At 55.1% G+C, this 15,157-nt stretch overlaps 1 protein-coding gene across 1 annotated transcript; it reads right to left on the bottom strand.

Annotated features, from left to right (window-relative positions):
• Positions 1-290: 290 nt before the first annotated feature.
• On the bottom strand, positions 291-6,159 carry NANOS3 (nanos C2HC-type zinc finger 3). The gene is made up of 2 exons (XM_054693306.1): positions 3,074-6,159; positions 291-1,117 (listed from the first exon to the last, which is right to left on the bottom strand). The coding sequence occupies exons 1-2, from the start codon at positions 3,555-3,557 to the stop codon at positions 1,053-1,055; spliced, it is 549 nt and encodes a 182-aa protein (XP_054549281.1). The 5' UTR covers positions 3,558-6,159; the 3' UTR covers positions 291-1,052.
• Between the last annotated feature and the right edge of the window lie 8,998 nt (positions 6,160-15,157).

Here is a 15,157-nt window from a genome sequence, read left to right as displayed (position 1 = left end):
TGTAACCTTAAGTCCTAGTACGAGTCAAAAAGCCAAAGGCAGAGGGGACCTCCCTTCTCCCATCCAACACTGGGAGACCATGTGGGCAGGGTATGTGTGTGCAGCCCAGGTTCTGGGGCCAGCCCTCAGCTTTGGGAAGGAATGTGGACCTTGCAAGGTCCAGGCTGGAAGAATAAGAGCTGGGGGTAGAGGAGGCAGATGGCATGGGTGTTCCCCCAAACACAGCCCCCTGCCCCACAGAACAAGACCCCACAGTAGGGGAGAATTTTCATCCCCCCCTGCCCAGGAAATCCAAATTGCCTCCCTGATGGTCCTGCCTAAGCTCTGGACTGGCCTGACCCCCAGGCCATATTCCCATCCCTTGCCAGCCCGCCAGGAGTCCTTCCCTTACTGTGAAGGGCCTATCACGTGACTCCACGGCCCCATGACCCAAGGTCATTGGGGCATCCACGGTAACCTAAGTGCTCACTGGGGACATACTTAGTATAGGACATCTTTAGTATAAGGGTGAAGAGCTTGCTCAGTCTCTCTATTGTCCCCCTCAAATCAGGCCCCCTCCTGCACTGCAGTGTGGGGTAGGGTTTGTCCATTTGGTAAGTCAATATGCAGGATGGCTGAGAATCTGAAAACACCAAATGTGGCAGAAACGGCTTCCTGGGAGTAATCCAGAAATTCCTCAGGGTGGGCTGAAATACAAACAACAGTCTGAGAAAAGGGGCATCAGAGTAACATGTGGGCTAATGGATGCAGCTGAGAAAAGGAGGTGCCTGAGCCCCTCAATGTACTCCTGCTACTTTGTCCCAAGACCATGCCTCACTTGAGATTGAGGGTACATTCATAGCATTTATTGAGTACTCTGGCTTGCCTCCTCCCACATGGGGGCTTCTTTGGGTCATACTCCCAGGTCTAGCTCCCTCACCAGGCCTCCAAGCAGAGGGCCCTCTCAGGGCCCATCCTAAGAGTGTGGATCTTTCCAGAAAACCACCCTCTACTGAGCCTGGGTCCACATGCCCAGGCGAAGGCAGCATCCCCTTGCTCTTCATGCCAACGTCCTAGGCAGAAGTGGTGGGACAGCGGGAAGGCGAAGGTCCAGAAGACTTCCCAGCACCTTTAGAACCTGCATTTTAAGAATGGAGGAGGAAGGAGGAAAACATTTAATAAGAACAGTAATTCAATGCTGCTGAAGTAACTGGTCCACTAGCAGGGTTGCTGGGCTCTGGCGCCATCTGGTGGCTTACCCTAGAATGGCAGCCCCTGTGATGTTCCTGGACCAGGACAGCAGCCCCGAGTCATCCCTGCCCCCCCACCCGCCAGAGAGGAACATAAAGCCCAGAAACTGGGACTCCAGCCAACCATGCTGCCTACTTAAGGCCTCAGGGCTCTGGGGACCCCAAATTTATTACACCCACAATGTTACCAGGAAGGCCGGTCTTAGGCAGCCTTTGTGTGCCTGTATTTAGTAGTGAGAACTCCCTCAACCCCACCCTCCATACCAGGGGAGGCAAGGGACTTAAGATGAAAAAGAATCAGGGACCATCATCTCCACGTCCCCTCAGCTTCCCTAGTTTCCCAGTTGAAGCTCATCAAAACTCAGGAAATTTGCCTCTGAGGCAGTCTCTTACTTTTTAACAAATAGTCACAGCACAGTGTGGGAACAGGGAGGAGTCTTCCCACCCAGTCACCTGCCTCCAGGAACTCATGGCTGATGGAGGAAACAGCGCCCACTCAAATGGGCAGCTGTGTCACAGCCCCTTCAGATCCCTTCTCTGTTGGCTGACTTCCCCTAAGGCAATTAAAGTTGCTAAAATGGGTATCTCTTCTGAAACCCCTCAAGGGCTGAAATCCTTTCCCTCTAGAAAAGAAAATACTGCCATTTAAGCCCCAGCTACTCAAAAGCCTTATCACACATCAGCATCACAGGGAATCCTTTAAAGACACAGCTGTTTCAGCCCCACTCAGACCTGTGGAACTGAAATCTGCAGTTTGTCCACATCTAATGAGCAAGATGAGGGTGACCCCATGTGGTGGGCTGGGCACAGTGTGAAGACAACCAGATCAGGGCTAGGGAGGCTTTGGCTGATCTGAGTTGATCCATTCAAAGAAAATTCATGGTACCCAGGTGTCCCCAGGAACCAGGCCTCCTTGCTTTTGCCTTGGATACCCGTGTCGGCAGACCTGCCCCTTTCCTTCCAATACTCTCAAATCTGTCCCCATACCTGCCAGCCTCCATACCAGGGGAGGCAAGGGACTAACCATCTAACAGACTAACACAAAGACCTGGTCTTATCACTTCTGTGTCTCCCTAATACCAGAGTCCAAACTCTATGTGACTCAAAAGGACCTGTAAGTCCTTCCTGTTGTCCCTGAAACCTGACACCGTGCCCCCCAACCCCCCACACTCCATTCCAGACACATTGAACTTCACAAAATTGCTGGGCAAACCTCAGTGCCTGATACCTCAGGGCCACATATCTGACCCTCCACCAAACTGAATAAGGCTTCCAGAAGTCACTTTCTCCAGGAAGCCCTCTTGGACTGCCTCTCATCTAGATCAGGGGCTTTTCTTAGCCCCATCATCTGTTGTTTTAACTGCCTTTGTATTCACTATAGGCCCAGCCCAGCATTTGGTACAGAGCAGGCACATAAACTATTTGGCAAATGAGTGGACATATGAAGAAGCTGAAGTTCAGAGAGGCTGAGCAACTTCTCTCAGGCCACACAGCTCCTTAGTGCCAAACAGGATTGGAGCCCCTATGGCATGTGTCCACAGATCCCACTGCTGAGCCCATGGCCTCCTTGCCAGATCACCCTGTGTCTGGAAAAGACATAGTATTTGCCCCATGGGCCCAGAGAGGGAGAATGCCTTGCTCAAAGCCACGCAGTGAACCCCAGCCCAGCTTACCCACACTCGGCAACACTTCTATAATAGTCTTCTAAGCTTTCTCCACAGATTAATTATCACCCACCCCAACTCTCTGAAGAGGGTACTGGGATTAATTTCATTTCATAGAGGCTCCAGGAGCTCAGCCTCTAGCGCTAGCGCAGGCCCCATCCATAATGGGTCCCCCATCACCTGTACAAGTGCCGCCTCCTCCTCCTCCGGCTCCTGCTCCTGAGCCTCCTCCCCGGCGGTGTCCGGAGTCCGGTGTCCTTGCTTTGTCTGGCCTGGTCAGCCTCTTGCCAGCAGAGTTGCGGGTGGTGTAGCTGTAGACGGAGGTGTAGCCCTGGCCAGTAAGCGGGCAGAAGCGGCGGGTGTGGGCCCGCTCACGTGTGGCACCACACTGGGGGCACACATAATCACGAAGTATGGGGCACAGCACCCTGCCAGCCTCATCCTTCAGCACGTGGGACTGGTAGATGGCCCGGGACTCGCCATTGTGTTTGCAGAAAGAGCAGAGGCGTTCTGGAGCTGGTGAGGATTCTGGGCTGGACCTCTGATCCCCGGGTCCTGGAGCTGGCTCTGGTTGAGGATCCAGCCTGGGCTCCTCTTCCCCACGCAGAGCCCCCACCAGGCGTGCCAAACCCAGGTAATCTGTCCATAGGTCGAAGGTCCCCATGGTTGAGAGATGAGGGCCAGGCAGAGGGGAAGAGAGAAAAAGAGACCCTGCCTGCTCAAAGCATCTCACCCCTTTCTCCTCCTCCCTTCCTCTCTTGGAGCCTTTGAGTCTGGGCTGTCAGTCCCCTCCTTATACTTCCAAGAGGGTGTAAAGGGGGAGGAGCAGGCTGTAGGAGTCTCCTTGTGAGGAGGGGGGCTTGCTGCTGTAGGGAGGGGGGTACATGCACCTGCCAGAGGAATGTACAGGCTCTGGGGGGCCAGAGGTGGGGGGTGACAGGTCCCAGGCTGCAGAAGGCACCAGCAATTTGGAGCTACCTCCCCCCACCTAGAGGGCTTTGGGAGGGCTACCCCTTTCTCCCCATCCTTGGAGGAGGCCTGGAGGCTCTTGCCTCACAGGGTGATGGGGGGGGGGGAGTGTTTGGAAGCCCCACCCCATAGATAAGCATTGATTTAACCAGCAACTTTGTAACATCCCTCTTCCTTCCCAGGCTGGGGGAGGGGCCAGGTGCCCCTGGGCTCTTTGGGAAGGAGGGAGGAACTGCCTGATGCTCCTTACCTCTGGAAGGGGAGCGATGACACCTGGGGTGGGAGGGGACACAAGAACCAAGGCTCCCAGATCTTGTCTCACTCAGGGAGCTTTCACATCCACTGTCTCAGTGGAACCCCATTTAATGGATAAGCACAGGAATGGGTGTTGAATTATACACAAAAGCCTCCCTCCCTCATCCAGCTATCGGAGCCCCCAAGGCTAAGTGGTGTATAAGCCCAGGAGTCACCCCAGTGGGGCACAGACTTCAAGATGGAGGGTTCAGTGGACAAAAAGGTGGAAAGTCAAGAGCCAAGCATGGAGATTGTGGGGAGTAAGCCAGGAGAGTGAGAAAGCGGGGCCTAGGACTTGGACACAGAGGGGATATGCCCACCCCATTCCTTCCTTCAGACATCCTGGAGCACAGCTCACCCCCCCACCACCTTTTAGAAGGGTTTTTCAGCAGCCCAGCCTGGCATCTGTGATTCTCATCCCCAACCTTCCAGGATTTATCCCCCCAAATCCCGCCTGAATCCACCAGGATCCCAGACACGAGCCCTCCCTGGGGTCAGGACAAGGTAGTGGCTGAAAAATTTTATGAGGGAGCCCAAGGGATGTCTTATCCCCCCTCCCATGGCCCTTAGGCTGTGTCTGGCCCAGCCACAGTGACATTCATCCCTCGGTGGGTCTGGCTTTGGTCCTCACAACCCACCGACAACAATGAATGTTGATTGTGACCTTCTCTGACCTAAGGGCAGGGATCTGCTCAGGCTCCCCTTCCCCCTTAAGAGGTTGTGATGGGCAGAGGCTGTGAAGGGCGGTCGGCAGTTCCAGGCCTCGGGGTCCACTCAACGGTCGATGGTTTGCCTGAGCTGCCCAAACTCACCGACAGGTTGAATGTTCCCCCAAACCCTTGGCAACTTCTCCTGGGGACCAGGAGTGAAGGGTGGGAGACAGGGAACCCAGAAGGGTGAGGGATACCCTGAGAGGGAGTAAGGGACTTAGTATTAACACAGTAAGTCAGCAAACAGTTATTGGGTGCCAGCTGTCTGCCCTGGGACCTGGAAAAAGCAGGAAACAAATTATTCTAATAACAGTACATATTTAAGCCTCATTTGCTACACTGATGTAATCTTTGTACACAGATGTAGCAGCACAGGGCACTCTGCTTGATTCCTTAAGTAACACTCAAAACAGCTTTGCAAGGGGCAGATTACTCCCATTAATAGGCTTGGGAAACTGAGGCCAAAGGGCACAGCTAATAAAAAGAGGGAGGAGGGATTCCCAGTGGCCCCAAGATGTCTAGCTGCCAGCCAGTACTGACCTGGGGCATCCATGCAACACAGATAAACAAGTCATTTTAATACAATGTAATACCTTAAGTGAGCCACACTGTGTCTGGGCACAATTGTTTGTGAGACTGTGAATCACAACAGCCCTGGGGGGTTCTCAGAGTCTCTACTTTGCAAATGTGGTGTGCTGCCAGGCCCCATCTCCCACCGGCTGGAGCTTCCAGCCCACACCGGCTGGAGCTTCCAGCCCTTTGAGCAGGGGGGAAGTTAGAGGACAGCTGTCATCAGACTGCAGGATGTCCATGCATCTGAACTTAAGCCATCTGCATTCAGTACCCAAACTCACAGCCACCCTGGTGGAGGTAGCGCAGGGTTGCTCACCCTTGGGCCTCAACATAGACTGCAGACAAACCCAGCTCAGGCTCCCACTGGGCAAGATGCTACCCTCTCTGGGCTGCTTCATGAGTCCCTCCCTCCAGGAGTTTGGCAGAGTTGAGCACCCACTTCCCAGGTTCCCTCCCCCCTACAAGGGTGCAGTCCTGCAGCTACTTGCTCTTCTGCCAGTCTGTCAAAGCAGAGACCAGGCAAAGTGGAAGCCACCCCACCTGGTTGGTCAAATTTTAATCCCTTCCCATTTTCACTAAGGGGGATACTGAGTCACAGAGCAATACCTGGCATAAACCTAAAGTAGGTCAGGGATGCCAAATGTACTGAGTACAAGTGAACCCCACAATGCCTCTTGGTGGATGGGTGAGACAGCTCAAGCCCATCAGGCACCACCCCTGAAATTAGCGGCAATCCCCCCCCCCCCGGAAATTTCTACCTAGAGAGGACTTTCTTAGACCTGACCAGCAGAAGGCACCCACGGACCAAGGTGGCTTCCTAGGACCACCCTCCTCCCTTAAAACCCATCCACTGATGGGCCTCACTGGTGGCACAAGGGGTTAAGCACCACAGTATGAAGCAATCCGCAGTCTCTGCAGTACGAGTTTGATCCCCAGCCGGCTAGGGAGCAACCTACATGGCGAAGCCGACATCTCCTGTCTCGCCCCCTGCTACCCTCGGCAGTGTATTTCAGTCAGTCTGCCTGTTCTCTTCCCCACTGTCTCTGGTGAATCCTCTCACTCCCGCCCCTGCATCTCTGGCCTGTACCCCAGCTCTTGTATGCATAAATAAATAAGTTTTAAAAAAAACACCACCACCTACTGATTGCCTGTCCCTAGGCCTCCCTCTAAGGGCGCCCATAAATTCCCGTGGAATTCGCAACCCACCCCCTAAAACCCACCCCCTAAGCTAAAGCCCGCCTACCTAGACCCCCACTGTCATCTTCCCTAAGACTTTGGGTCCCCAAGGCCAACCGCATGGAATACAACCCCTCTAGAGTCCACCCTGACAAGGTATACCCCAAACCGACCTATTCAGGACCCCCTTGGGACCCCCCCCCAGGAAAGACTTGTTCCCATGAAATTCCATCTCAAGAAGCCCAGTCCCCAGGTTGAGTCCCCAAGTTGAGTCACCTTTTGCCCCCAACCCGGGTTGAGTCACATTCCCGCCTACCCATGTTTGAAGCTCTGAGTGGAGGTGTGGGGCACCCTCCCCCAGGGTTCATCCAGCAGCGCCCCTATTCTGATTGGGGGGCGGGTAAGCGGCTGGGGCAAGTGGGATCTCCTGCCTTGAGGACGGTGGTCCTACCAAAGAGAATGCTTAGCACTCTGGGGGACGATGGTGGGATGGGTGGGCAGGGGTAATAATTATAACGCTATAATAATAACAACAGTTTACATACATCACACCCTATTATTAGGATACCCATCTCATCCAAGAAGAAGGTGAGGCTCTAAGTTTGGAGCAAACTCTCCTGTTTTCTCAAAAGCTTTGTTCTTGGTGAAAATAAAGCTAGAATTCGGGTGTCATCCGGCATGAAGCACACCAGCCACACTGGGGGAGGGGACGGCGGAGCTCCCCCGAGACTCCTCTTTCCGCGGCTCTTCTTTCCTGGCTTCCCTTAGCATTTTGACTTTGACCTACAGAGGAGGCAGGTCCCTGGAGGCCCTCCCGGGACGGGGAAGGTCAGTCAGGAAGGCCGCGCGGAGGTGATGGGCGGGGCTTCGGATCAGGGGGCGGGGGCGGGAGGAGGTGCGCGGTCCCAGACCCATCCCCACCGGGGCGGGGCTGTCTGGGTCCGACCCCGGGTCTGTCTGCCTTTGTCTGCCGACGTCGGTGCGGGTTTCCCGCCCTCTGCGTCTGTCTGGGTCTGCCTGTTTGGGTCTGACTGCACACTTCGCTGGTCTGTGTTTGTCTGGGTCTCCCGCCCCGTGTCTCTAACTGTCCTTTATACTAGATCTCCTCTCTGTGTCTCTCTACATGTCCCCTCCGGGGGACAGGCCCTAGGCAAGAAGCTACCTCTTGTCCGTCTGGGTTTATTGTCTGTACTTAGGGGCTTAAGGCCTTGCAAGGGCTGACTGTTCTTCCCACCAAGTGTCCTGAGGCCTGCTGGGGAAACAGGTTGGGCTTCTGCCTTTGAAGCTCAGCTGGATGGAGGCAGGGAACTGTCTCCACCCACCTCCAAAACCCTGGCCTGGTGTAAGGCATGAGTGCCCTTCAGGGCTATCCTGACCCTCATTCTGCTTCTTCCTTATCCTCAGTCCCTAGGTTTGCACACCCCATCTGGGAGGGTCTGTCTAGGCAGGGTCTGAGGCAAGTGGAGTTGGGGAAACCCTAAGAAGCCATGCTGACCCAGGGCCTGCCCCCACCCCCAACCACATCCTGAGCTACAGGAAGGCAAGGCAGTTAGTTGGCTCAGGTCTGGGGGTCAGGGTCTGAGGTGAGAGGTCCAGTGGAGCCAGTTGGTGATGAGATGGAGGCAGCTCTGCTGTGAAGTTGAGGAACAAGGTGGAGGGGTGGTAGAGGGGGAAAATGAGGTCAGAAGTTCGGAGCTTCCAGGGGGTGTCTGGAAGCCTGTGTGTGTGTCTATGTGTCCCCGTATGTATGTCCATGCAAGTGTTCCTGCATGTGTACCCTTGTATGTGTCCCAATCTGCCTATGTCTCAGTGTGGCCTTGTGTGTGAAAGGGGCAGGGTCACACAAAGGGAGGGGTGTCAAGGACTGGCAGACAAAGAGCCCATTATAGGGCATGTAGCCAAAGCACATATGGGGGTCCCCATGTAGGATCCTGTTGATGATCTGGGCTGTCGAGACTCTTGGGCAAGGGGCTCCTTATTTCCATGATGGAAATAAGGCATGGCCCCTCAGGTTCCCACCTGCCCTCCCCATGCCATCCCATGGGCTTCCTCTCCTGAGGAGGTGACCTGGGGGCAGCCCGTGGGCCAGGAGCCAGAGCTTCCTTCCCAAGTCCCCCAGATGTGGGGCAGGGCTGGAGGAGGCAAGAAGAATCAAGCCTGGGGTTGGGAACTGTGGAGGGACCCTGGGGCAGGCTAATGGGAAATTCAGACACTTCTACTGAGGCCAGTCGTGCAGAGTGACCCTGAGTCTGGGTCAAGGTGAACTCCATCTGCAAAAACACAGGCAACAGCTACTTACAGACCCATTACAGAGGGTTTGTGTCCAGGTTACCCTGCTGGGCTGTTTTAGGGGGTCTGTGGGTATCTGTGAGTCTGGTAAGTTCCCAGGTGTGTGCTGTAGTGGGTGGCTGTCTACATGCTGGTTGGGTATGTGTGTCAGCACATGTTGGCTCCGGTGGGCTTGTTTGTGTATAGATGTCAGCATGACTGTGGATATGTAACAGGCTAATATGGGTAACTGCAGGTCGACATGTCAGCTATTGTATGGGGGTTTCTGGCATCTGTCAATGTCACTGTGGGTGACTCTACTCCATGTGTCATGTGATGATGATGCCCCCCACCCCCAGCTCCCTCACTGAATTGTCAGCTCCAGGAAGGCAGAGATTTTGATTTCTTGGACCACAGGTACTAGGAAATAAAGGATATATAAATCCTGGTTCATAAAGGATACTCATGGCTATGGATTTCTGGTGTCTTTGTGTCTCTTTCATTTGGGTCTGTGTATACAACTTATTGTGTCTGTGTGTCACTGTCAAGTGTGTATAATCAAGTGTTAGGGTTGGGTGAGTGTGGGTGTAGGTACCACTAGCGTGTTCATATCTGTTCATGGGTGAGTGTCATAATGGTTGTCCAGGAGAGTCATGTTTTCCAATGTCAGTGTCTGGCAGGCCTTGTACAATCTGTGTGTGTTGTGTGTGTGTCAGACTGCAGATGGGCCCTTGAATGTCTAGTTGTGCATGTCTGTGTTCTTGTGCACAATAGGGTCTATCTGTGGTTTTCACGATTACTCTGGGTGACTGACAGCCTGTGTGGGTGCCTGTACACAGTGAGCATCTTTATGCAGTAGAGAACTGTGTGTGTGTCTGTGTCCAAGGCTGTGTCTTTTTGTGGCCATCACTGATGGCAGCTATGTTTTCCCATGTGGCAGTGTTTATGAGTGGCAGCCCTGATTGTCTAAGAGATATGTGTGCCCACGTGGCAGTGTTATTGTGGGTGACTGTGTGTGTGTGCTTGGGTATATCAACATTCTTGCAGGTGATGCTAGTAATAATGAGGATGATGTATGTCTTAGAGTATGTACATCGGGGATCTTACCATCACTTCAACAATATTAATTGTGCCTCTGTATCTATGAGCACTCCAGGGCAATGAGGAATTGGAAGGAAAGAAATGAGGGAAACTGGAATGGAGTGAAGTGTATGTGGGCTTACTTCTCAGTTCCTATTTGTCCATAAGGGGTCTTCTCCATCCCTTCTTGCCCCCAGCATGCCCTCAGAGCAGATCCTCTTGAAAGGCTCCTTTAAAGGGGCTCCCCAGCAGTGGGACTCGGGGCCATTTTTTCTTTTCATGGCCAGTTTTGGAGGGCGTGTTCCTGTGTGTAAACCTTGGCCCCAGAAAATACCCTGCAGCCGCCGTCGGTAATGACAGACGGAGGGCGCCGGGACTCCTGCGGACAGCGCCGCGGCAGCCCTGGGCCCACGGCAGCAGGCAGGCCCGAGCGCGGCCCCGGCCGGGATCCGGCTCCGCAGGGCCCGCACAGGCCCGCGCGCCCGTGAACTTGGCCAGGGAAGCCTTCCCCACCGCGCGCCGGGCCGGGCCTCTCCCAGCCCTGGGGATCCGAGGTGCCCCTCCGCTCTGCGCCCCCAAGAACAAAGCTCGCCGCCGCCCTGTCCCGGGCCTCCCGGCGGTCAGGTGTCAGACGACCGGAACACCGCTGCCCCTTCGTGCCCCGCAGCATCTCCGCCCCGCAGGGGCATCTCGGCCCATCTCCCTCCCTCCTCTCCCCAGGCGGCCTCGGCCCGCGGACTTCAGGACCTTCCCCTTAGGGGGGCTGGTCTTCTCGGCGCCCCTTCTCGCAGAAGGCTAGACGCAGAGATGCCGCCGGGGCCTCCCCGCCCCCCTTCCCAGCCGCCGCAACAATGGAGGGCCGGGCGGCAGAGGCCGGGGCGCCCGCCCCCGGCCCCGAGCAGGTGCGCGAGGGGGCTGCAGCGGGAACCCGCCGCCGCCCCGCCCCTCCGCGCCCCCTCCCCGCGGGCAGCCCCCGGCCCGCCCGGCGCCCGCGCTCACCTCTTCTTGGGCCGCCGCCGCGCTCCCCCTCTTCTTTCCAAAACCCGCCCGGAAAAGCCCCCGGAGCCCAGGCGCCGGCACGGGAAATTGCACTTCGGCGGCTCCGGGGCAGGGCGGGGGCTCCCCAGGCCACGGGCAGGGGGAGGGGGCCTTGGGGCTCCGGCGCCGGCTCGAACCCGCGGCCGCCGCCTCCCGCCCGCCCGCCAGTCTGTCTCGGTGACGTGCCCGCGCTCCCAGCCGCCGCCCCCCCTCCTCCCCGCGCCGCGCCGGGCGGTGGGTCCAGCCGCGGCTGTGCGCGCCCCAGGCCGCCTGCCAGGCGCACCGGGACGCAATCCGGGATGCCGGTGGGGCGCCTGGACTCAGCTCCCCGGGCCGCGCGGAGGATAAGGGGAACGGAGGTAGGAACGGGCATTCGCAGGGGTCCAGACCCGCACAGACCTCAAAGGCCAAGAGGACACACGCGCACAAAGGCACCTGGACCGCAAACACAGGGGAGGCTGTGCAAGAGGCTTGGGGACACATTCCCATCCCAGAGAGTGGTGGGACATGCAGAGGCACTGGCGTGCTGCCCCACGAGGAGATCCAAAATCAACTACACGCAGATGGACCCAGGGGTGCACAGATACATGCAAGATACAGACACGTGGCATGCACAGGAAGAAGGACCTGAGACGATCTACACAGACAGAAGTCTCAGGGGTGAGCACACAAGGGCACACACAACACAGACACACCTGGATACACGCAGGACCCACACACTCCCCACCTATGAGGCGCACAGCCATGGGAAAATCCTGACACATAAAACCCAACACAGCGCACATATACCTAGGACAGAAACACCCTCGTTGACATAGTCACACACAGTCTTGGGCATACACAGACACACAAAGTTCACAGACACACAATATGCACACCTACTCATGTACAAAGGGAAGAGGTACACTGCCATGCCTATATCCAATACCCACAAAACACCCAGGCAAGCCCCAGAGCCGCAGAGGTTTCACACTGGGTGCACACACAATACACAGGGACACTTGAGGATATGTGTGTGGGGCCATCTGGTGTAGGCACATACACAGGTCTCACATGTGAGCTAGACCTGAAAGTTGTACACAGGCTGCAGGTCCCCTGATCTCTCAGAGATGCTTCCAAGGACCCCCCGTATTGTCTCTCTCTCTTCTCTCTTTCTTTCTCTCTCACACACCCACTCACCCACACACATAGAGCAGGAATCGTATACTGGCTAAGACTCTCCTAGGATACACACATCACACACAGATCCCACTATGTACCCCCCACTCCGGCCCATACCCACACACGGCATCTTTGCCAAGTGTGGTTCTGTCATGGAGGCTGGTGGAAGGAGGTCATGCTAGGGCAGATGTAGCACCAGCCAGCCTCCCATTGGCAGGGGCTAAGCCAACAGATTTCTCATTCTGTTTATTTATCAGCCCCACCTCACCCAGAGGGGACTGAAGAAACCTTTTGAGCCCCCTACCAGCCCAAGCCTTAACCCTTATTGGGCCATGACCCATCTCCACCTGGACATACTGCACCCACACATACACACCCCTATTTCAATTTCTCCTTGACATCCTCCTTCCTCACACCTTCTGGTCTCAACCCAGAAAGCCAAATTCCAATGGGCCCAGAGGGTAGAGGTCCCCAGGTCCCTCAGAGACTGCTGGGAACCTACTCTATACCTAACTCACCCCAAATGAGGGGTAATTCCCAGAAGTAGGGTATGCAAGGAAGAAGATAGGAGTAAATAGTAATTGGGCCTCCAGAGTGAGGTCAGCTTTGTTGTGTCTCTTCTGTGCTCTCCCTTCTATCCAACATGGTTTTTTTTTTTATTTATTCATTTATTTATTTTGTTTTTTTGTTTGTTTGTTTGTTATACATGCACTGTGTACAGTCAGAAGCGCGGGAGGGTGAGAGAATTCACCAGAGCCAGAGCGGGGAGCAGAGCAGGCAGAAGGACCGAGGTACACTGCTGAGGGGAGCAGCGGGCGGCAGGAGAGGTCTGCGGGCCGTGAGCAGCCGGGGATCGAACCGGCGCCACAGAGGCTGTGGGCAGCTTCGCAACCCAGCGCTCAACCGCTGCGCCACCGGGGAGGCCCCCTGTGCTCTCCCTTCTAACTGAAAAGGTGGTGGTGGGGGTTCCTGGAATATAAAACATTCATTCATCCTTTCATTCTTTCCTAACCATCAGACACCTTCTAGAAAGCCAAAGAAATTATTTATGTCCTTTTCACAGATGGGTAACTGAGGCCCACAAGGAGCTGCCCCTTGCCCAAGGTGCACAAGGCAGAAGCAGCAGAGCTAGAATCTGTGCCAGGCTTTTCCCATCTCCTTCCTTGGACAGAAAAATCCACTTTCCTACCCGCTGAGCTGCCCACAGCTACCAGCAGAGGGCAGCAGACTCCAGAGCCCATCTTGCTATGGGGGCAGCCAGTCTCTAAACTCTCTTATGTATTTTCCCCCCAACTCCTGAGGACTCTGGCTGAACACCCTGTCCCCTGCCCTCATGCCAGGCAGGAACCTCAACTGCAAAAATGCAGAGGACCCAGATGAAAAGAACACTTCTTAAATAAAACCTGGTGGAACTGGTGTCTCCACAAATGCCTCTCATACACGTGGTCCCTTTTAAAGTCTAGCTCTAACTGGACTGCTCCTTACTGTAACACATTGACTGGGCCAGCAGCTTCTGCATTTCTGAACTGCGTCAGACCAGGAGAGAGGATTCCTGCAACCCAGCCCAACGGTCAGTCTCTGCCCCCACCCCCACTCTCCCCCCATAGAGTCCTCTGAATATCCCCTAAGCCCAGAACAGGATAGGAGGGGCAGTGAGGGGCAGTGAGGGGAGCCCCACTGTGTTGGAAAGGCCTTGTTACTTCAAGACCAGGATCGTGGGAACTGCCCACCCCACCCCACCCCAGTCCCCAGTTCCTGGGGCCCCAGGCAGTGCTGACTCATAGGGGACCCAGGGCTATGACTCAGCAGGGACTCTTCTGAACTTCTCAAGAGATTCCAGCCCCATGTCCCCTCCAGGGTCTCCTCAGGGATCCAGAGGGAGGTTGGTGGGTGTGTGAACCAGAATGTTCTTCTCAGTTTCCTGAACCCTAAGCCCCAGCCCCCAGAGACTCCTGAGGCCATGGTAATGGGTGTGTATAACTGGGTGCCATTGTACACAGTATATGGGAGCTTGTAAGTGCCCAGATGTTTGTGTAGCTTGAACATTCAGGAGAACGCAAAGCCCGGACTGGGAGGATGCACTCCTCTGCACCCACTGGGAGTCTGCGCAGGGGCACTCCAGTGCCTGGATGAGGCTCTGGGCAGGGAGCTCCTTCCCTTGACCACAAACAAACCAGCTTCTCCAGTCATCTTTCCCACCTCCGGAAATGGCAGCTCCATCATTTGGCAGATCCTTGGGCCAAAGCCTTTACTAATATGCACAAATTCAGTTACTGTGCTCTCTAAAAGCATCTGAAATCTTACCCACCTTCCATGTCCAGTCCCTGGACCAGTTCAGTACCCACCTCCTTGCTCTCCCTGCTCCAACCTCACACAGTCTGTTCCCATTACTACCACCAGAGGGCGCCAGTGAGCACCCTAATCAGATCAAGTCTCCCTTGCCCTGGACCCTTTATGGCTCCTGTTTCACTCAGAGCAAAACCCCATGTCCTCCCCACAGCCCTCTAGACTTTGCACTCTCCATCCTTTTCCCTCATTTGCTCACTTTGACCCAGCTAAAGGGGCCTCTTCACTGTTCCTCAAACACACCAAGCACAACCTCAGGGCCTTTGCACTGACTGTTCCCTCTATCAGGAACTCTTCTCCAGATAGCCACATAACTTTTTTCTACACCTTCAGATCTCTGCTCAAATATCACTTCCTCAGTGATACCTTCTCTCCCCCCCCCCTTTTGAAATTGCACCTCATTGCTTTATTCTGCTCTATTTTTCCTTTGCCCTGTCACCTTTGAATACACTATGTGTTGACTACACAAGTTTGTTGTATGTCTCCTGTCCCCTCTCCCAGGGCGGGAAGCTTTGTATTGATCACCCTGGTGGCACTGAGAGGCCAGAGTCTCAGACAATATCTGCTGATATCTACCATGTTCCTGGATCACGCTGGGGAATGAAATAGATATGCCTGCCATTTGTCAGGACAGTTACATAGTCAGTTA

This window comes from Talpa occidentalis, unplaced genomic scaffold, assembly GCF_014898055.3.
Source record: "Talpa occidentalis isolate TD23 unplaced genomic scaffold, MPIMG_talOcc4v2.1 talOcc4.12, whole genome shotgun sequence".
Lineage (NCBI taxonomy): Eukaryota > Metazoa > Chordata > Mammalia > Eulipotyphla > Talpidae > Talpa > Talpa occidentalis.
Note: the sequence above shows the minus strand (reverse complement) of the source record. Positions and strands in the feature narration are given on the sequence as shown.

What these genes read in the sequence shown, in the direction of transcription:
- NANOS3 (XM_054693306.1), bottom strand. Translation starts at nt 3,557, where the DNA reads ATGGGGACCTTCGACCTATGGACAGATTACCTGGGTTTGGCACGCCTG. An exon ending in AGGAGGCGGCACTTGTACAG is followed by an intron (nt 1,118 to 3,073) that starts GTGATGGGGGAC and finishes CTTAAAATGCAG; the next exon opens with GTTCTAAAGGTGCTGGGAAG.